Below are 23,585 nucleotides of genomic sequence, written 5' to 3' on the forward strand. Positions count from 1 at the left end.
CGCTAGCGCCCCCTAGAAAGTTAAGAATATTGAACCCCTGCAGTGCGTTTAACCTAGACTCACGAAACTTGGTACACATATGAAACATGTCAAGATGTACAAAAAACTTCATTAGTGCCATACCCTAAACCCAAAAGGAAGTCCGCCATTTTGAATTAAATGTTCGAAATTAGTGCGATTTTGGCCATTTCCACGTGTCGTATTTTAACGAACTCCTCCTAGAGATTTCATCCGATCAACTTCAAACTCGGTCTGTGCCACCTTAAGATGTTAAAGATGAAAAGTTGTTAAAAGAAAAACTTTTCGTCATAGGGCGTGGCCGTGGCAGGGCGGCCATTTTGTGCGTTTCGCCGCCGAAACAGGAAGTGGGTGTAACTCGAGAGTACGTTGTTCGATCACCTCGAAACTTTTCAGGATTCATAAGAGTCCAACCCTGAGGACAAATAAAGGCCGATATTTACTTAAAGTCTTGGCGCCCCCTAGTGGCAACAGGAAGTAGGCCTAAAGGCAAGGTGCTATACTTTAACCAACTCCTCCTAGAGATTTCATCTGTACCATCCCAACACCTTAACAATGAAAAGTTATTAAAAGAAAAACTTTTCGTCAGACGGTGTGGGCGTGGCGTGGCGGCCATTTTGAGTGTTTAGCGATGAACAAAGAAGTTGTTGTAACTTGAGTGTACTTTGTCTAAATTAGGGAATGTATTTGCGCTCCCGGGGGCGGTTCAGCGAAAAGAGGAGGCGTGTTCCGGCGCAAACGTTATTGGTGCTATTTTGCAGTTTCAGAAAACCATTTCGCCACTGACCAGGAAAAACCTGGTCTAAAGTCAGTGGCGCTAGTCTAAAGTCAGTAGTATTTTAGGGGTGCATGCTTGGCCATAATGTAGCGGGTTGCGTGTCCACAATTGTTGTGATTTACACAACATTTCCATGAATCATGGATGTGTTGATGACATAAATGAGGAAATATTAGAGGACTTAAGGAGACGTGATGTTGAACAACGGCGGGATCTGGTCCGGGAGTAATGCGCGATGTGCTCCTGGTGGAGCAGGTGGACGGAGATGGAGTGGGGGGAGGAGGAAGGGGCACAACAGGTGCAGGTGGTGCGTTTGGAGGCCCACGCTCCATGGCTGCAGCAATCCTCTCCAGACTTGAGGAGATGCGCCCGATAGGCCGCAGCAACATCGCCACCCGGTCAAGACATTTATTACTTTGCCGCATCCCGGACATCTCCACTGGCGTGCGCCAGGCAAATCCGCCGTTATAATAGCAATCCGCCATGGAACAAGCGCGCCTGCTCTTAAAGGGAATGTGAGATGACGCTCTGATTGGTTTATTGCACGTTACGCCCAAACCACACCTAGCTACTTCAGACCAACCCATTTTAGATTTGCGTCGGGCGCAAGAGTCATTTATCCCGCCGGTATAATAGCAACAGCGCTTGAGATCCGCCCACAAAGCTACTTGCGTTTTGCGTTTCATACTTGCGTTTCAGATCATTAAAATAGGGCCCATTGTGTTACTCTGTCAACAATGAATAGAGAAGATTATTAAAATAATTAGAGCTGTACCCAGAGTTGTTTGTGTCTGTATGTGCTTTCTAAACCAGAAAAATAGTACATACATTCAAAATGATAGCATCACTAAGAATTATTGTCATTTGATTATTTTGTCAATATATTTTTTTCAATTAATGGACTGAATAGATTGTTTAGTCCATAAAATGTGAGAAAATATTCCATGAGCTTTTTCCTAGATCTAAATGTGACCCCTTTAGATGGCAGCAAATCATTACATTGAGGGCGGAACTAGACAGTGTCTGGAATTTTTGTGTGATAAATGACAAACTATTGATCATCTAAATAGTTGGCAATAAAGTTGATGAATGAATTATTAATTATTCATTAATTAATCATTTCAGTGTATTCCAGCTTAAATGTGTAGCCAAAGCATGCGAAATCTGGTCTATATGAGTCTGATCTTACTTGTCTCTGTCTTTTTCAGGTGCCATGTGTTTCTATGACATGCAGTAACCAAGAGGATGAGGGATAAGGAAGTGGATGAGAGGTGTGATATAACCAGGAGTTCTCAGAAGAAAAAAAAAAAAAAAAAAAGAGTATTTTGTTTGAGCTGAAGGACAGACACCGATCTTTATCTGAAACTGCTCGCAGCCTAATCACTATGAGGGAGTGGAGCTTTTGCTTCTTACAGTGGAGGAAGATCAGTAACAGAGCAACCCAGACTGCTGAGGAGCCTGATAAAGGCCTACTGGATTTGTCAACATCAAAAAGAAGAGAAGCCAGTCAGTAGGACAGGAGGAGGGAAAGAGAATATGTGTGAGGCGACACAAAATTGATAGATAAAGTGAAGGACATAATAAGGATAGATGAAAGGAAGTCAAGCTTGAGAGTGAAAGAAGGCAGAGATGAAATAATATACTCTACAATAAGAAACAGTTAAAACAGAGAAAGATATTACTCCAGGAGAGTAAAAGTCTAGACCGATAAGTGCTGTCAGTGTTGGAGATCAACAGAAATAAGCAGTAGTCGCGATGTTAATGAACTTCCGTCGTATCCACAAGTGCCAGTGCATGCAGCTGCTGACTACAGTCATGGTGCTGTGTGTGGTGAGGGTTTGCTGGGAGGAGCTAGACCACCATGTGGTCAGCCACTTGAAATCCTACATGTACTGCTACCTAATAAACAACTACAACTTTCTCAATTCTTCCTTCTTCATCACCTCTGACAATCACCATAGAAAGGATGGTTCTAATGGTGTGGATGGTGGGTTAGTGAACTATCCATACCTCATCAACCACCAGGGTAAATGTGGAGGGGATGGTGGAGATAGGAATAGCCATGAGGATGTCCTCCTTCTTTTGTTTGTGAAATCATCACCAGAGAACTTTGAGCACCGTCAGGCCATCAGGGAGACATGAGGGAATGAGAGCTTTGTTTGGTCAGAACTGGGGGCGAGTATGAGGATTGTGTTTGCCCTTGGTGTACACCCGGATGTAAGGCGGAGATCCAGGGTGCAGAGGGCGTTGATCCAGGAGGACCAGGCCTACAGAGATCTGATCCAGCAGAACTTTTTGGACCCCTTCCACAACTTGACTACCAAACTGATCATGCAGTTTCACTGGGGCCATGAGTACTGCCCTTAGGCATGCTTCCTAATGTCTGCAGATGATGACATCTTCGTCCACGTGCCCAATTTAGTAAAGTACCTGCGGCAGCTCCTGAGTAGAAAATCAGGGGCCAAAGACCTGTGGGTTGGGCATGTACACAGAGGATCTCCTCCAATTTGCCGTAAAGACAGCAAATACCACGTCCCCTATGATCTGTACCCCTGGCCTTCCTACCCAGACTACACTGCTGGAGCAGGGTACGTGGTTTCAGGGGATGTGGCCGCTAAGATCTACCATGCGACTCTGGGGCTGAACTCCTCCATGTACATTGACGTTGTCTTCATGGGGATTTGTGCCAAGGCCATGGGGGTCTCACCCCAGGATCATGTGTTCTTTTCAGGGGAGGGCAAGGCTCCATACCACCCCTGCATCTATTATCACATGATCACATCGCACGGTCACGCCATGGATGTGCAAGCAGCCACAGACCCGGCAGTGTACAGCAACTCCAGTGGACTTCTGTGTAATCTGTACTGCACAGCAATGAGAGTGATGCTACTGTGTCTGCCATATTACCAGAACACGTACTCCTGTTTGGCTGCTTTTACATAGTCTTCCAATGACGCAAGCACTGCTGAATGTACCACACAAACAAATGACGGTAGCTCACACAAACAGTCTACCATGCTTTTTCTCTTTCATGTTATATGTCACTGTTTGCTGGCAATATATTTGCTCACTTGTAATAAATATCAAAGCTGTTAGATAGCCGTTAGAACATTACATGCTGCCAAGTGTAATGTTACGTCACGTGCAATGATGCTTCTGTTGCCTGTAACCTTATGGCGCTTACCCACTGCTAGTACCAGCTCTACTCTACTCGGCTTGACCGCGGTGCACCATCCTCATTTTCCGTGAGGCGAGCGTGGCTGGTCGTCATAGCGATGCCGCAGGAAACTGCGTGACCTAGCGCGACACACACACAAACGTCAAAGGTGTGTTGTTTTTGACTCTCGGCATATGGCTGTTGCCACAGCCAGAATACAAATTTTGTTTCAAAAGAAGCTGGAGGCAGCAAATAAAACACCGCTGGCTTAACTATTTAAAAATGGTGGGTTTGTTCAGTCTGTCACGAGCAATGATGACGCAGTGATTAATGACGATTATCTCTGACCAATCAGTAGTCTGCAGGTTTTCACGTCACCTCACGTTAGCAGGTACCAGGGATTTTTTTTTGGTAATGGAGACCCAAAAAAGGCGAGTAGAGTTGAGGCGAGTCGAGCAGGTACCATGTAATGGAAAAACGGCATTAGCTTCGGAGCACCAGACAGCAGTTGACGCAGCTGAAATGTGCACTTCAGATACGCAATGCATGTGGTAACTGATACAAATCACTATAAAACAGCACACTTCAAACCATGCAAAAAATGATGGCATATAACTGTAACAGTTGTGTTTTTTTCTCTCTGAAATCAGTAAATAACTGCTGTGCAATGTGGCCTTTATATCATGTTTACTGAGAATTACATAATCATGTGTCTTTTCAGTATAGTGAATGTGCTGTCCATACCTGCGTCTGTTGGACAGACTCTCCTCTGTCTCATTGGTCACAACAACATGGGTGGAGCCTCCTTGGCTTTTCTCATGCATCACCTCAATCTGAGACACACAAACACACACCACACATATAAGTTGTTTTTTTAGGACAGGGGCTTTGTATAGTATGTCTAAAATGTAAACCTAGACACCACTGAACATCAGTAAACTAATCAAGCTTTGTCCCAATATAGCTGTTAAATTGTGCATTCAGGCAATACCTGTCAACTTGTAAAATCAACAAATATCATTTCTTTACCAGGTATTTGCATTCAGGTGGTCATCAGTCATTGGTAAATATTTAACTGGGCCAACAGTAAATGCAGAATGCATAGACTAGATTAGATAGATAGATAGATAGATAGATAGATACTTTATTTATCCCGAGGGAAATTTTAGATTTATATACATAATAGAATTAGAATTGCTTGACAGAAAATAAATAATATACGTTAAGAACAATATATAACAGGAATAAGTTATAAGATGTAGATGTTATGACCACAGTCCAGATTGTGTAGGAGATTACAAGCTACTTTGTAGTTGCAGTTGATACTTTATGTAGGCTTCACTGCAAAAGCTGGTGTAAAGATTAACTGTATTTGCATATATATATATATACAGTACAGGCCAAAAGTTTGGACACACCTCATTCAATGCGTTTTCTTTATTTTCATGACAATTTACATTGTGGATTCTCACTGAAGGCATCAAAACTATGAATGAACACATATGGAATTATGTACTTAACAAAAAAGTGTGAAATAACTGAAAACATGTCTTATATTTTAGATTCCTCAAAGTAGCCACCCTTTGCTTTTCTGATAGCACTGCAAACCCTTGGTGTTCTCTCAATGAGCTTCATGAGGTAGTCACCTGAAATGGTTTTCACTTCACAGGTGTGCCTTGTCAGGGTTAATTAGTGGAAGTTCTTCCCTTATTAATGGGGTTGGGACTATCACTTGTGTTGTGCAGAAGTCAGGTTGATACACAGCCGACAGCCCTATTGGACAACTGTTAGAATTCATATTATGGCAAGAATTAATCAGCTAAGTAAAGGGAAACGAGTGGCCATCATTACTTTAACAAATGAAGGTCAGTCAGTCTGGAAAATTGCAAAAACTTTGAATGTGTCCCCATGTGCAGTCGCAAAAACCATCAAGCGCTACAACGACACTGGCAGCATGAGGACCACCCCAGGAAAGGAAGACCAAGAGTCACCTCTGCTGCTGAGGATAAGTTCATCTAAGTCACCAGCCTCAGAAATTGCAAATTAACAGCAGCTCAGATTAGAGACCAGATGAATACCACACAGAGTTCTAGCAGCCGACACATCTCTAGAACAACTGTTAAGAGGAGGCGAATCAGGCCTTCATGGTCAAATAGCTGCTAGGAAACCACTGCTAAGGAGAGGCAACAAGCAGAAGAGATTAGTTTGGGCCAAGAAACACAAGGAATGGACATTAGACCAGTGGAAATCTGTGCTTTGGTCTGATGAGTCCAAATTTGAGATCTTTGGTTCCAACCGCCGTGTTTTTGTGCGACGCAGAAAAGGTGAACAGATGGATTCTACATGCCTGGTTCCCACCGTGAAGCATAGAGGAGGAGGTGTGATGGTGTGGGGGTGCTTTGCTGGTGACACTGTTGGGGATTTATTCAAAATTGAAGACATACTGAACCAGCATGGCTACCACAGCATCCTGCAGCGACATGCCATCCCATCCGGGTTGCGTTTAGTTGGACCATCATTTATTTTTCAACAGGACAAATTGCAAAAATACCAATGTTATGCAATGCTGCTTTAACTAGTGTAAGGTATTTTATTGTGTAACCTCTCAGTTGAAGGTTAAGAGGAAGTTACAGTAAACAGAATTTTTATTGTGTCGGAAAAACGGAAGTGGTTAAAGGGTTGTATTTTCTGACGGATGACTGTTGGGGTTGAATAAAGTGAGACGTGCAGTGCCGGCTTGGTCCCGACATTGGAAGCCTGTGTCTTTATTTTACAGCCAAACCTGAATCTAGACAATATAAGAAATCCTCGGGTACACTAGCTAAGGGTAAATAGATTATTAGTAAACCTTTTTTGTTTTGTTGTTTTCAAATAAAACCATGCCAATTGCAGCTTAAAATTACTCAGATAACATTTCTGAACTTTATTTACAGCTGCATGGCAGACTACCTGATTAATGTTTGGTACACATATTTCAAAAGAAACTCCAGAGACTTTGCCTTTAATGGGCATCTCATTAGTTGTTGAGGAGGGGAATGGTCAAGAAAAAAATCACCTGCATTAATGTCACTTGTTGAAAAAACTGCTTGATTAAACAGTTACAATCCAGCACCAGCACAGGTTTGTTTGAACATGTTCACAAAGCTTACTAAAAACAGATCTGGGAACTGTCTGCCCTGATCAATTATGGAGGAAGGTTTATGTAAACACATCAACACTATCACAGTCAGCAGCACAAAATAAATCTGGGATGCGCATCCAAATTATGCACACTGTAAAGCAGTAAATGGGATCGAGCAAAATCGCAGCACAGCAGCAAACACCACTAGGGAGGCATACTAATTAGTATTAGTACCGACTTCAGCCAGAAGGACTATGAAAAGGTGGGGGAATGTGGTTCCAAGAGAGACTGGTAGAAGGTTGGTTTTTTTTCTATGTTTTGTTGTTAGTTTGCTCATTGTCTTTACTTTGTAAATAGACAGACTTTTGAGACAGAAGCAGTACTAAAAACTAATAGCTGTGACAGGCATTCCAACCTATACTACATAAAACATCTCAGAAATCCAGTTCAAGCTATATATTGTCAAATGTACAACAATTACAGAACCACTTGTTGCCAATGAAAATCGTGGGCCTCAGGCAAACTTCAACTATGCTCTTAAGTATGTAGAAAAGAAAATCACAATATTACACTACATTAGAATCAAGACATAAGACATAATAGTAAGTTAAAATATAGAGATAAAATATAACATAGTTAAATGTGAAAAAGGTAATATAAATTTTTGGAAAGTAATTGCAAATTAATAAGCTGAATGTAAACATTAAAGTAGTATATGTATATGCATAATAAGGTCGGTGATTCGATCCCTGGCCACTGCAGTCTAAATGTAAATGGACTGCATTTATATAGCACTTCTACAGTCTCACTACTCTTCTGTGATGGTTTTCAGTTATTAGGTATTTAGAGTCCACTTTGTCCTGTATTGTCTCTTTGCACTGCTAATAACTCTCCTCCAGATTGCATTCTGAATTTAATCACCACATGGAGCTTCTTCTTTTACTTGCTTTATCGTCCAAACACGATTATTACAGCCGAATGCTTTCAGGCTATCTCCGTTGTTACTCTCACGTTACTTCCTGTTATTAGACATGACTTATCTAATCCAATACATGACATCCCTCCTTTTCTTGAATATAAACATCCATGTCAATAACCTCTGTACTGTCGTACATAAGTGTTTACATAATAGTTTTACAATATACAACTATTTCACAATATATCCCCACAATGTTTATCTCACTTTAACACAAAATCACAATTTGTATCAGGTGCCCTTTTGACCCTCTGAGTTCTCTGAGTGACATTAGTCTGTGCATATGTGGTACATCCATGAACGAGAGTGGATGGCTAGCAGTTACAAAAGCTTCTTGAGCAGAAATGGATAGATAAAAGGGTCTTTTGAATGGCAAGTTAAGTTTTAAAGCCTTTCCAGATGGTTCTCTCCACAAGACACACAAATTATTTGCATGTACTGTCAATGTGAATTGAGTTACCAACGGAGTAGTCGAGTATCAAATACCAGTACACAGATAAAAAAATGTCTGATTAATTTGCCATTAAAAAGTTTAATCAATTGATAGCCCTAAGAATAAGAAACACACAAAACAACATATAAAATAAATAATATATATGACAAAATATAAAATAAACAATATATATATGAAAAACATTAAATTAATAATAAATGTATTATTTCTTTATATGTTGTTTTGTGTTTCTTTTTTTTTATTGAGTAAACTGAGGCTTGAACTCCTGACCATTAGTCTATTGCAGGGGTGTCAAACTCAACTTTACTAAGGGCCACACTTGGAAATAAGAATCACATCAGGGGCCAGGCATGTAGCAAACTCTACATGCCTACATGCTTTTATTTAATCTGTGCTGGTGCTTTTATTTAATCTGCATTGAGTATCGCATAATTACAGTTTGAAAAGAGTTTCCCGTCTTTTTGGTTTCTGCGCACAACTAGGCGGGCCAAAATCTATTGTGAACCTAAATTGATATGCGGGCTGGATCAAAACTTGTGAGGGGCCGGATTTGGCCCGCGGGCCTTGAGTTTGACACATGTGGCCTATTCACTTTAAATAATTGAATAGTTTGATTAAAATTTTTTTTTTTTTAAAACATCAATATCAAATGAACCTTCTGTATCTGCTTGTACCAGTGCCATTGTAAAGTGTTTTTATGGCTATAGTATCACATCAATTGGATAATTTAGGATGCCTTCTTATTACATCTTAACTGATAATTCAGTCAATCTTAGAAACGTTGGGAATTTATTAGAAATATGAATAAAGTTATGTACTCTTTTAAAATAGTGCTGTCTGCACTATATAAGTGTATAATGATGGACTATCCTTATGTCAAATAGAGCTGGGGAATTCTGTACCTTTATGATACCTATCAATATACTTTGGTAATCCCATCAGTCATTCACTACCACTTATCCATACTTAGAAAATAGAAAGGTGTTATGAATACGCTAAAACTAAAAATTTAAGTACGATACCCTCCCTTAGTTTCATAGTCAGTTGTTCTTTCTTACATTGAGATTGACAGAACTTTCAAAATATTTAAAGTTACTTGTTGAAAGGGCTTTAATTTAATTAATTAACAGTGAGATTTCAAAGTGGGAGCGCAAGGAGGATACCTTGATGCCTCCTTTGGCCTTGCGTATGTTCTTCTTCTTGCTGGGATCAGCTTCTGCTGGCTGCTTGCCACTGTTAGAATTATCAGAAGCTCTGCGAGCCAGAGCTAGAATGAATTGAGAGTATACAGCATAAGTAACTTCAATCATTTCTTTTTTCAGAGCTTTGTTACATTACATACATGCAGTTATAAAAATGAGTTAAGATTATGAAGAAAGAATGATTACAATACTGTTTGCAGCTTAAGGTGTCATTCATGTCACAGACAGTAAGTGTTTAAACAGTTTGAGCCTGTAACACCAGGCACATAATCTGCTGCACAAATAAACTGGTTATTACAACATCCGACTCACGCTGCTGGCTCCCAGTTGTCCTCGGTGGGTTCTTCAGTACAGGCCGTTTGGGAGAGGACTCAGGCCGCGGGGCAACAGGCTGGACGGGCCTCATCTGTTTCGCTGACAGCCTCTTCAGACTGACGTGTCGCTTCTGAAACATCTCCTGGACATCCTCAAGGCGCTTCAGTACCTTCAGGACATTGGCCTGCAGGAAGAAAGCTCACTATCAATTAGGGGTGTGCAAAAAAATCGATTCACATTCGTATCGCGATTCAAGCTCTACCGAGTCAAAATTGATTTATAGAATTCCAAAAAGCTATATTGTTTTTTTTTGTTTTGGGGCATTTTCAGCCTTTATTTGGATAGGACAGCAGAAGACATGAAAGGGGAGAGAGAGGGGGGGAATGACATGCAGCAAAGGGCCACAGGTCGGAGTCGAACCCGAGTCCGCTGCGTCGAGGAGTAAACCGCTATACATGGGAGCCCGCTCTACCAACTGAGCTATCTGGGCTCCCGTGAATCGTTTTTCTTAATCGAGAATCGTTTTTGAATTGAAAATCGATTTTGAATCCAATCTTGAGCTGAAAAATCGATATTGAATTGAATCATTAGATTTTCTGAATTGTGCACCCCTACTATCAATCCTCTTCAACATTATTACTGCAACAGAATATCCAGTCATTTTGTTCACCATACCTTGATATCCTCGGACAAGACAACATCATACAGGTTGTGGAGGTTCTTCAATTCAGTCAGTTGGTTCTTTTCTGCAGACTCCAGAAAGTGTTCGATGTCAATCAGTGCTGACTCTGCCCCTTCCTGTGACTGACACTTATCCACAGCCTGGAAGGCCAGCAGGTAGATGCCAGATTCACACCACTGGGTTACCTGTACACAGCAGAAATTCAAACAGGGCAAATTTGTAATGTAGCTAATTAAATCCCTTCCAATGTGGTGGCTCAGTGTGAGTGCCCTGTATTACAGGGTTAATTGGGATCTTTAATGACAAACCATCACTTGTTCTTCATGCATGTTGGTGTTACATGATTACAGGAGAAGAATCTACATGTGAAATACGAGGAATAAAAACATGAGAGTGAGAATTTATTAAGGTATATCTAATTGCCATTTGGTTTGCCAATGTACATATTCGCCCACTAACTTTAATTATGGGTCACCAGGCACGTGCACACATAGACATCAAAAAGGGATTAAGCACCTGCCCTTTTCCTTCCTCAAGAGAATGAAGAATCCTTTTTTCTGGATGCATATTTTTTTATTATTATTAATGAATATAGCCTATATATTTCTGTTTGCACACAGCTTCCCTGTTGTACAAATGTCCATCCATCCATCCATCTTCGTCCGCTTATCCGGTGTCGGGTCGCGGGGGGAGCAGTTCCAGCAGGGGACCCCAAACTTCCCTTTCCCGAGCAACATTAACCAGCTCCGACTGGGGGATCCCGAGGCGTTCCCAGGCCAGGTTGGAGATATAATCCCTCCACCTAGTCCTGGGTCTTCCCCGAGGCCTCCTCCCAGCTGGACGTGCCTGGAACACCTCCCTAGGGAGGCGCCCAGCGGGCATCCTTACCAGATGCCCGAACCACCTCAACTGGCTCCTTTCGACGCAAAGGAGCAGCGGCTCTCTCCGAGCTCCTCACGGATGACTGAGCTTCTCACCCCATCTCTAAGGGAGACGCCAGCCACCCTCCTGAGGAAACCCATTTCAGCCGCTTGTACCCTGGATCTCGTTCTTTCGGTCATGACCCAGCCTTCATGACCATAGGTGAGGGTAGGAACGAAAACTGACCCGGTAGATCGAGAGCTTTGCCTTCTGGCTAAGCTCTCTTTTTGTCACAACGGTGCGATAGATTGAATGCAATACCGCACCCCGCTGCCCCGATTCTCCGACCAATCTCCCGCTCCATTGTCCCCTCACTCGCGAACACAACCCCAAGGTACTTGAACTCCTTCACTTGGGGTAAGGACTCATTCCCTACCTGGAGAAGGCATTCCATCGGTTTCCTGCTGAGAACCATGGCCTCAGATTTAGAGGTGCTGATCCTCATCCCAACCGCTTCACACTCGGTTGCGAACCGATCCAGTGAGTGCTGAAGGTCGCAGGCCGATGATGCCATCAGGACCACATCATCTGCAAAGAGCAGCGATGAGATCCCCAGCCCACCAAACTGCAACCCCTCCCCACCCCGACTACGCCTCGATATCCTGTCCATAAATACTACAAACAGGATTGGTGACAAAGCGCAGCCCTGGCGGAGGCCAACCCTCACCTGAAACGAGTCCGACTTACTACCGAGAACCCGGACACAGCTCTCGCTTTGGTTGTACAGAGATTGGATGGCCCTGAGAAGAGACCCCCCTCACCCCATACTCCCGCAGCACCTCCCACAGTATCTCCCGGGGACCCGGTCATACGCCTTCTCCAAATCCACAAAACACATGTAGACCGGTTGGGCATACTCCCAGGCTCCCTCCAGGATCCTTGCGAGTGAAGAGCTGGTCCGTTGTTCCACGACCAGGACGGAATCCGCATTGTTCCTCCTCAACCCGAGGTTCAACCGAACCCTCCTTTCCAGTTGGAGTAGACTTTACCAGGGAGGCTGAGAAGTGTGATACCCCTATAATTGGCACACACCCTCTGGTCCCCCCTTTTTAAAAAGGGGAACCACCACCCCAGTCTGCCACTCCTTTGGCACCGTCCCCAGACTTCCACGCAATGTTGAAAAGGCGTGTCAACCAGGACAGCCCCTCCACACCCAGAGCCTTGAGCATTTCTGGACGGATCTCATCAATCCCGGGGCTTTGCCACTGTGTAGTTGTTTGACTACATCAGTGACTTCCGCCTGGGAAATCGACGACAATCCCCCATTATCCTCCAGCTCTGCCTCTAACATAGAGGGCGATTAGTCGGATTCAGGAGTTCCTCAAAGTGCTCCTTCCACCGCCCTATTACCTCCTCAGTTGAGGTCAACAGTGTCCCATCCTTACTGTACACAGCTTGGATGGTTCCCCGCTTCCCCCTCCTGAGGTGGCGAACAGTTTTCCAGAAGCACTTTGGTGCCGACCGAAAGTCCTTCTCCATGTCTTCTCCAAACTTCTCCCACACCCGCTGCTTTGCCTCTTTCACGGCAGAGGCTGCAGCCCTTCGGCCCTTCGGTACCCTGCAACTGCCTCCGAGTCCTCCGGGATAACATATCCCGGAAAGACTCCTTCTTCAGTCGGACGGCTTCCCTGACCACCGGTGTCCACCACGGTGTTCGTGGGTTAACGCCCCTTGAGGCACCTAAGACCCTAAGACCACAGCTCCTCGCCGCAGCTTCAGCAATGGAAACTTTGAACATTGTCCACTCGGGTTCAATGCCCCCAGCCTCCACAGGGATGCACGAAAAAGCTCCGCCCGGAGGTGTGAGTTGAAAGTCTGTTGGACAGGGGCCTCCTCCAGACGTTCCCAATTTACCCGCACTACACGTTTGGGCTTACCAGGTCTGTCCAGAGTCTTCCCCACCCTCTGACCCAACTCATCACCAGATGGTGATCGGTTGACAGCTCTGCCCCTCTCTTCACCCGAGTGTCCAAAACATACGGCCTCAGATCAGATGAAACGATTATGAAATCGATCATTGACCTTCAGCCTAGGGTGCTCTGGTACCAGGTACACTTATGAGCATCCCTATGTTCGAACATGGTGTTCGTTATAGACAATCCATGACTAGCACAGAAGTCCAACAACAAACACCCACTGTGGTTTAGATCAGGAGGCCGTTCCTCCCAATCACGCCTCCAGGTGTCTCCATCATTGCCCACGTGTGCGTTGAAGTCCCCCAGCAGAACAATGGAGTCCCCCACTGGAGCCCCATGCAGGACTCCAGTCAAGGTCTCCAAGAAGGCTGAATACTCCGAACTCCTGTTTGGTGCATATGCACAAACAACAGTCAAGAGTTTTCCCCCCAACAACCCGCAGGCGTGGGGAGGCGACCCTCTCCCCACCGGGTAAACTCCAACACAGCGGCGCCAGCCGGGGCTTGTGAGTATCCCCACACCCGCCCGGCGCCTCACACCCTGGGCAACTCCGGAGAAGAAAAGAGTCCACCCCTATCCAGGAGTATGGTTCCAGAACCAAGACTGTGCGTGAGGGTAAGCCCCACCAGATCTAACCGTAGCGCTCCACCTCCCGCACCAGTTCCGGCTCCTTCCCCACAGAGAGGTGACGTTCACGTCCCCAGAGCCAGCGTCTGCCGCCCGGGTCTGGTCCGTCGAGGCCCCTGACCTTCACTGCCACCCATGTGGCATCGCACCCGACCCCAACGGTTCCTCCCACAGGTGGTGGGCCCATGGGATGGAGAGGGAGTTGCCACGTAGCTTGTTCGGGCTGTGCCCGGCCGGGTCCGTGGCAAACCCGCCACCAGGCGCTCGCCCGACGAGCCCGCCGTCTGGGCCTGGCTCCAGACGGGGGCCCCAGGCTTCCTCCGGGCAGGGTCACTCCATCTCTGCTTAGCTTTTGCATTCGGGTTTTTGAACCATTCTTTGTCTGGCCCCTCACCTGAGACCACTTTGCCTTGGGAGACCCTACCAGGAGCACAAAGCTCCAGACAACACAGCCCTCAGGTTCACAGAGACACACAAACCTCTCCACCACGATAAGGTGATGGTTCACGGAGATGTACAAATGTATTTATTAAATTAAAAAAAATCAACATCGGGAGATTAGACTTTGACGATATCTCTCTCTCTCTCTCTCTCTCTCTCTCTCTCTCTCTCTCTCTCCCTCCCTCCCTCGGCAACAGTGCGCACACACACACACACACACACACACACACACACACACACACACACACACACTTGATTATCTTGGCTTGTGCGGAGGTGAGTGGTGATAAACAAAAGACTAAGCAGCCAGTGACTCAAGTTTACCGCTAATTAGCCAAAAGACAAAACAAATAGTTAACTACTGTTCTTATAAGTTAGTTAAGGTTTAGCTGAGGCATCATAAAACATATCAGCACAGAACAATCCAGTTAATGAGTTAAGATTCTTTCCCCCTTAACTGTTAGGTCTAAATATGTAGATTCATTTAGAATAAATCTACAGGTGCAACCTAAAACAAATACCATCTAAATGTGTATTTTGGAAGTTTTATTTCCATTAGAGTAAAAGAAGACATGGAAGCAAAATAGACCGTGTGTACCGAGTCAACCGTTCTCTGGGATATGTTTTCATGCTAATCGAATGTGTCTCTAGCTTGAAACAAGATACCGCAAACCAACTTTAAACAATGTCTGAGTTGAAAACGCATCTTGTTGTCACGTAACGGCCCTGTTCATGTTGTACAGACATTTTAATTAGGGCCCGAGCGCCGACAGCAGAAAAGGCCCTATTGAAACTGAAGGAATTATTAAGGCCCGAGCGCCGACAGCGGTGAAGGCCCTATTGAAACTGAAGGAATTAGGGCCCGAGCGCCAACAGCGGCAAAGCCCCTATTGAAACTGAAGGAATTATTAGGGCCCGAGCGCCGACAGCGGCGAAGGCCCTATTGAAACTGAAGGAATTATTAGGGCCCAAGTGCCGACGGCGGCGAAGGTCCTATTGAAACTGAAGGAATTATTATTTCTTTTTCCCGGCAAATTAATTGGCTTTTTGAGGGGCTTAACATATTCGATTCAAACTCATCAAATTTGGCGGTCGCATCAAGTCTGGTGAAAATGTACGTATTTTAAGGTTTTCGGGAATAGGTGCACAAAAATTCTGGATTCATAAGAGTCCAACCCTGAGGACAAATGACGGCCGATATTTACTTAAAGTCATAGCGCGCCCTAGTGGCAACAGGAAGTAGGCCTAAAAGTCAAGGTGCTATACTTTAACAAACTCCTACTAGAGACTTCATCCAATGGACTTCAAACTTGGTCTGTACAATCCCAACACCTTAACGATGAAAAGTTATTAAAAAAAAAACTTTTCGTCAGACGGTGTGGGCGTGGCGTGGCGGCCATTTTGAGTGTTTAGCGATAAACAAAGAAGTTGTTGTAACTTGAGTGTACGTTGTCGTATCTGCCCGAAATTTCTCACGATTGACAAGGGTCAAGGCCTGAGGACACCTACAGGCCAAAATTGACTTTTGGTCACAGCACCCCCCGATGGCAACAGGAAATGCGCCTTATAAGACAAACATCCTCCGATTTACATGAAACTTATAATGTGTGGTCTACATGTGATACTGAGCCGCCCCCTATAATATGGCTACGCCCACTTACTCAGGCCACGCCCCCTTTCATAACATTTGAACCGTTTAAGGTAGAGTCTTGTGTGAGGTGTCATTGAACTCAGCAGAGAGTTCATTCTTCATTGGTGATGGTTTGGCCCGCCCCCTATGCTTAAGCCACGCCCCTTTCATAACATTTCAACCGTTCAAGGTATACCCATGTGTGAGGTATCATTGACCTCAGCAGAGACTTCATTCTTCATTGGTGATGGTTTGACCCACCCCCTAAGCTTTAGCCACACCCTGTTTTATAACTAATGACCCGTTTGATGTAGACCCTTGTGTGAGATATCATTGAACTCGGCTGGGAGTTCTCTTTCATTGTTGACGATTTGCGGCGTCTGAGTGCCGCGCAAATGCATGGTCGCAAGGAGCGGCGTCCGCCGGTAACCCCGACGCGCGTAGAGGCATGAGGGCCCGTCCATCGCTGCTCGCAGCTTTAATTAGGGCTTGAGCGCCGACAGCGGCGAAGGCCCTATTGAAACTGAAGGAATTATTGTTTCTATTCTTTCTTTTTCCCGTCAAATGAATTTCCTTTTTGAGGGGCTTAACATATTCGAAAACTCACCAAATTTGGCGGTCGCATCAAGTCTGTTGAAAATTTACTCGCTAGCACCCCCTAGAAAGTTAAAAAAATTTAGCCCCTGCAGTGTGTTTAACATAGACTCACGAAACTTGGTACACATATGTAGCATGTCAAGATGTACAAAAACCTTCATTAGAGCCATACCCTAAACCCAACAGGAAGTCCGCCATTTTGATTTAAAAGTTTGAAATTAGTGTGATTTTGGCCATTTCCACATGTCGTACTTTAACGAATTCCTCCTAGAGATTTCATTCGATCAACTACAAACTCGGTCTGTGCCATCTTAAGCTGTTAAAGATGAAAAGTTGTTAGAAGAAAAACTTTTCGTCATAGGGCGTGGCCGTGGTGGGGCAGCCATTTTATGCGTTTTGCCGCCGAAGCAGGAAGTGGGTCTAACTCGAGTGTACGTTGTCCGATTACCTCGAAACTTTTCACGATTCATAAGAGTCCAACCCTGAGGACAAATAACGGCCGATATTTACTTAAAGTCATAGCGCTCCCTAGTAGCAACAGGAAGTAGGCCTAAAAGTCAAGGTGCTATACTTTAACGAACTCCTCCTACAGATTTCATCCGATGGACTTCAAATTTGGTCTGTATCATCCCAATGCCTTAACGATGAAAAGTTATTAAAAGTAAAACTTTTCGTCAGTCATTGATGGTTTGGCCCGCCCCCTAAGCTTTAGCCACGCCCCCTTTTATAACTAATGACCCGTTTGATGCAGACCCTTGTGTGAGGTATCATTGAACTCAGCACAGACTTCCTTTTTAATTGGTGATGGTTTGACCCGCCCCCTACGCTTTTTCCACGCCCCTTTTCACAGCTAATGAACCGTATGACGTAGAGTCTTGTGTGAGCTATCGTTGTACTCGGCGGGAATTTCCCATTTCATTGTTGACGATTCGCGGCATCTGAGTGCCGCGCAAAAGCGCGGTCGCAAGGAGCGGCGTCCGCCGGTAACCCAGACGCGTGCAGAGGCGCGAGGGCCCGTCCATCGCTGCTCGCAGCTTTAATTGCATTTTGTGTCTGTTGAGAGGCACTCTTTAGAACATGCCCCCAAAACTGCCGTTTTAGCTAACTAGAGATCTAGACGTAGCTGCAGCAACTCCAGTTTGCTAGCACCGATTCTGGTCATTCTTTTTTCTATCGACAGTACTCGCATATTTATAGCGATCAAGACTCACATAAAAATTGGCCAGAATTCTCCTTTAACCCCTAGGTTCATTTTGCGCCGGAATAGTCTTTAATTGACCACAACATGAAAAAAGTGTCCTGCGTTAAACAGTAACTTCATCAGTAAGTGTTTTTTTTTTTTTCATTATTGGTGCTGTGTTTTTTTTCTGTAAAATTAACAAAATTACAGCAACAGCCTTTTTCAGTTTAATGTGAAGATTTTTGTTGAGATTTTTCAAAAATATTTTTTGAAGTGTTATTTATTCCAATAGCACCAAAAGAATAAAAATGATTTATTGCCATTTGCAAAAAAAAAAAAAAACTATGTCCCTCTCCTTGGTGCAGTCACTTATTCTAAATATATACTTGAAACTAGTAGCATAGAAAACATGCACATTGTGGCAGAGTGTCCTATGCTGTTTGTGATTAAGCTGGTAAAAACTAAAAAGTCTCTGTGTGAATTGATTATTTAGTTGAATATTTATTAAATCTATTACACAATTGCGTAAGGGAAATAAGATAAATTGGTAAGGTCGTCAGAGTTGTGTCAATATATTTAACGTTTTGTTTAAATTTCAAATAAATAACTATTTATTAATAGTGCTGTCAGTTAAACGCGTTATGTTTTATTTTTACATTTTAACGGCGTTAATGTATTTATCGCGAGAGTAACGTTTTTTTTGGCCTAGCAAACTTTGTAGTTTTTTTCACATGCTGGGATAATGGGACAAAAAGAAATCAAGGGACATTCAGAATAGATAAAAATGTGCGATTAATTGCAAATTAACTAACATTAATGCGATTAATCACGATTAAATATTTTAATTGTTTGACAGCACTATTTATTAACTATTAGGAATATTTTTTTTCTTGAGCCCCTGCCACCCAAAAATGTCTGTGCACATCCCTGTGGGTCACATTACTAAAAACAAAGCCTGGGGTTACTTTATTTATTCTGACTCATTACAATTTCGGTCTTAATTTGGTAGTTTTGGCCATCATTGCTATCAGTTGTGTTGACACTGTGCTCACCAAAGTAATTGCTGAGATTGTTAACACATTGTGACAATAAAGTCTGACTATAAATAAACAAGCCAACAGTTAATCCAGATTATCTAACCACTTCATTTAGCCGTCAGTCTGAAAATGAGTGCACCTGAAATGTCGCCTATAATCCCTCATTTTACAGGATTTCTTTTTTATGTAAAACTACAGTAAATCAAAGTGGAACCAGGAAATAATGCAGAACCAGGAATTAGGCAAAGGTTGATCCAAAGTCAAAAAAATAAAATAAAAACATCTACATCCAAGTGCAGGGAATCTAACTTGTGTTTCTTGATGTTACATCTGTAGATATGTTAAGTCATATCATATCCTTACCTTATCAATGCCCATGTGTATCTGCAGTGATTTGGACAAGACATCCGTCTTTTTTTTTGATTCATTGCTGAAATCATCACAGACCCGTCGGAGCTCCACACATTTGGGTCGAATAGAGTCCACAGCGTAGTGGTTACTCTGGATCAGCTGGTCACCGTGCAGTGCATGGAGCTGGGCCTTTTCTAGTGTGGGCTGGAAGAAAAACAATTCAGAGTATATTATGGTATTTTTACATTACATCTTGTTTCATGTCCAGCAGTGTCTACCAAGTTAAATGTGATGACACTTTGCTGTTTACAATGCTTTACAAAATGCAAATGTGTGACTTTTTTCTTGTCAAAGGTTAAGAGCTATTATAAAGTGATGTCATAATTGAGCTTGTGCTAAGTTGTTATGTAATAAAGCATTGCTTGGACATTAGATTTCCAGGTGGCAATGATTAAGTCTCCAGTAAAGGAATTAACATTTGAGTCTTGAGTGTTTTGGATTACTTAAGGATAAAGAACACATTGGACATCACTGACAATATTGAATATCACCTGTGATGTCGCCACACATTGAACTGTAATATGGGTGTATTGCTTGCTCTGTTCTTGGCTGGTAATGGAAGTTCTGGAACAAGAAATAAAAATTTCGGCAAACGGCAATGAACTAAGCTGAGTAGGGACAAAGAAGCAATGATCACCACAAAAGGCATTGGTATGCTTAAAAGCACGTGCACACTACACAAATAGACAAAAAAAATATTTTTTAAATGAAAATATCTGGGCGGGAGATGAGACTTTGTCGAGTTCCAATGGCCGCCTCCCTGCTGCAGAGCACACACATTGGCACATCAGATCACAGAAAGGCAGACAGCAGCAGCACCTTCCAGCTCCCAGTTGTGTTTTTCTTGGCTTGTGTGGACGTGAGTTGTGATTTACAAAAGACTAAGCAACCAGTGCCACGAATTTACAGCTAATTAGCCAAAAGACAAAAGCAAATATAGTTAACTTGTGTCTTGTTAACATGCATGAGGTACTAGCTAATGTACTAAGTTAGCTAAGGTTTAGCTAAGGCAATATATCACGGTCCTACAGGCTAATGTACTAAAACTCTTTTATAGATAACACAAGCCTATAATTTCTGTACTCCAAAACGGCAAGTTCCTACCGGAACGCTTTTCATCCCACTCACGTAGGACACTTGACACTGCTGTCTTCGGACAAGATCGATAATGTTGTCAGACACTTTTAGTAACAATCTGAGCCTGTCAATCGCAAAAACGATCACTTTTAGTGAACAAAAATCAAGGGTGCACAATTGCCCCATTAGATTATGTTTCAGCTCGGTTCGGCGCCAGCCAGTCACTGTGATCTCGTTAAATGCTGGACCAATTTCAAAGATTTTTGTTTAACTCAGACTAATAGACACAAACGCATGGGGAAATGGGGTCCAGGTTGAAAAAAAACCCCGAAATTACCTGTTAATGGAGACACTACAGGTGAATACAGGAAAAAAAAATTGTCTGACGTCATCACAATCGCCACATTGATATGCAAAATAACATTAAAGGCGCCGCAATATGGAACACTGACAGCTCACGTTTAAAATGGCTACTGCAGCCCAAATTCTAAATTCTGGAAAGAGTTGTCTCCCCCGGCCCCTCCGGGGAACGCAGCATCCAACAATGTTGCTAGACGCTAGTATCACATAGCCAAACATTACTCCACAGCACAGCGGAGTAGCTAACAGTTAGATGCTGGCTATGTTGACGTGCTTGCGTGGCGCTCTGTACCCGACTGACCCACCCTATTTCGGATTAAAATTATTGCAACAACCACTAAAACATCACGACCTTGCCGTTCTCTCTACTCAACTGACAGCCACACTTTCTTGGCTTAAAATTACGACAGCAACCCCTAAAAACACCACTACCTCACCATCCTCCCTACTCCACTGACAGACACACTGTCTCGGCTTAAAATTACATCAACAACCGCTAAAAACAGCACAAACTCACGGTCCTCTCTACCTGATTTACAGCCACTCTTTCTTGGCTTAAAATTACTCACCGTTTGTCGGCTACGGCCGCTGAACAGGCTACACGTTTTAAACAGTTGCGGCCCGCTTGCCTGGTCCTCTGTAGGCTAGTGACAATGCCCCCAAATTTTTTAGATACACCTACCGGAGGTAGAACTAAACCCAACAATGTTTTTCCTCATCTCTAAGGTCTCCCATATATGAAATGGATTCTTGGCTAAAAATATTTTACTGCTAAGATTGTTAAATTAACAGATATTTTTATGCACCCCAAAACCAAAAAAGGACTAAAATATAGCCTGTCCGTATGGGAGTTAAGGCATATAAACTAATGCAGATCAATCATACAAGCTCAGAGAGCTTTGAAACTTGGCATGTTTGTAGTCAGGAAGTTGCCTTACCTACTAGAAAAGACAGGATGTGAATATCTTGATGTATGGAATAAATAGAGACCTATAAACACATACCTAAAATAGGCGAACGTGCAAAAAATGAATATCTATGCAGAATGGTTTAATTTACTTTGTGGTTACTTTGCCAGGGATTATCATAGAAACACATATCATGGCTTGTTGGAAAGATAGGGTTGTGCTGAATCCAGCAATACCAAATATGTAAATATAGCATGACAAATCAGGGTGTTCTTTCACTCAATGTATGAGGTGAAAAAAAACTAAAGCCCTTTTTGACCATTTGTCACTAGCCTACTGGTAACGTTAGCAGTTTAAGTGTGTTAGCATGGCGGCTTTAGCAAAGACCAGTCAAGATCACTTTACTGGCTAGTCTCAATTGTTTTTGCAAGTAACCAACTTAAGTAGGCTACTCTATTTAATTCAATGTGACTACACAAATGTTGAAATGACTTAAAATGCCCGTCCCTAGTATAATCCTGTGATAAATTAACCTAAAGCTTAATGCTAACCTGTTAGCCACCCCTGCTTCTTTTTGGGCTCAAAGCTGTCTCCATCTTTCAAATACATCTCCAATATTTATCTGGGTTTTGTTGCCTCTTTGGTCATGCAAATGTTAGAAACATGCCAAGGTTATTTTAGGTTGGGTAGAATCTATCTCCGTTGATCCCGTTCGTTTGTTTGCTGCTTCCATGAGTGTACTACCGCTGTAGCACGCTGGGTTTGCACTTTTACAGGTATATCTAGCAACCTGGCCTGGCTGTCAAAATGGGCAGTTGATAACAACAACACAGGCCAAAACACAAACAGACATTCCGTCACGGAACGGAAATTTCAAAGGAGAAAATACTGGCTTTAGCATTGTTGTCAGAACATGAAAATGTATGTTTAAATATGCAGATTAGCTGGTTTGGTTAATTTAGAAGAAATCTAGATGCACACAGGTGGAGATTAGTAGGCATGAAACAAACAAGATCTAAATGTGCATATTGGAAGGTTTCTTTCCATTAGAGTAATAGAGGACATGGAAGTAAAATAGACCAAACTCTAATAATCGACCACCACATGAAAAAGGTGTCCTGCCTAAACAGTAACTAGTAGGCTCTTCATCTAATGATAATGTTTTCATTATTTATGCAGTTTTTTTTCCTGTAGAATTAACAAAATAGCAGCAACAGCCTTTTTCAGTTTAGTGTGAAGATTGTTGTTGATTTAAAGAGGCCCTACTTTTGGGGTCTACTAGAATAGATGTACATGCTTTAATTTTGCCTCTCTATATCTCTTTAACAGAAGTGGAGCCAGTTCAGTTGCAAAATTCCTAAAAAATTGGGCCTGGGGCCTTGCCTGCAGGCAGGGCCCCGTTACCTCTTTAATTTCTTCTATAGTCAAATCAGCATCAAGGAGTTCTTTTTGCTCTTTTGTCAGTTTAGGAAGCCCTAGTTGCTCTATAAAGGAAAACATTTCTTCATCAGTACAGGTAAATAATGACCTATAGAGATCAGTGTCAAATTCTTTAAAAATCTTGTTAATATCTACAGATGCTGTAAAAACATCTCCAGAATTGGATCTAACTGCAGAAATAGTGGAGATAGTGGAATTCCCTCTGTTTTATGTATCTAGCGAAAATGCGTGCAGCAACCCCACTTTAGTCCAGAACTGCCCCCTAGAACAATATTGTGGTTCCCTACAGCTTGTAATTTCTTTTCCAAATCTATAAAAGAAAATGCCTGACCATCTA

General features: G+C 43.0%; 2 protein-coding genes across 2 annotated transcripts in view; one reads left to right on the forward strand and one right to left on the reverse strand.

Annotated features, from left to right (window-relative positions):
* mcf2l2 (MCF.2 cell line derived transforming sequence-like 2) overlaps window positions 1-23,585 on the reverse strand; it is a 210,835-nt gene that overhangs the window by 147,807 nt on the left and 39,443 nt on the right. Inside the window, exons 10-14 of the mRNA XM_028587646.1 lie at window positions 19,416-19,607; window positions 10,697-10,888; window positions 10,019-10,205; window positions 9,668-9,771; window positions 4,698-4,786 (exon numbers count right to left, since the gene is read on the reverse strand). Of these exons, the coding sequence (XP_028443447.1) occupies window positions 4,698-4,786; window positions 9,668-9,771; window positions 10,019-10,205; window positions 10,697-10,888; window positions 19,416-19,607 (764 nt within the window). The remainder of the gene's footprint in view (window positions 1-4,697; window positions 4,787-9,667; window positions 9,772-10,018; window positions 10,206-10,696; window positions 10,889-19,415; window positions 19,608-23,585) is intronic.
* Window positions 2,552-3,739, forward strand: LOC114561162 (lactosylceramide 1,3-N-acetyl-beta-D-glucosaminyltransferase A). The gene is given in 1 exon segment (XM_075447436.1): window positions 2,552-3,739. A coding segment is annotated over 1 exon segment (1,188 nt).

Source organism: Perca flavescens, chromosome 9, assembly GCF_004354835.1.
Source record: "Perca flavescens isolate YP-PL-M2 chromosome 9, PFLA_1.0, whole genome shotgun sequence".
In the NCBI taxonomy this organism is placed as follows: Eukaryota; Metazoa; Chordata; class Actinopteri; order Perciformes; family Percidae; genus Perca; species Perca flavescens.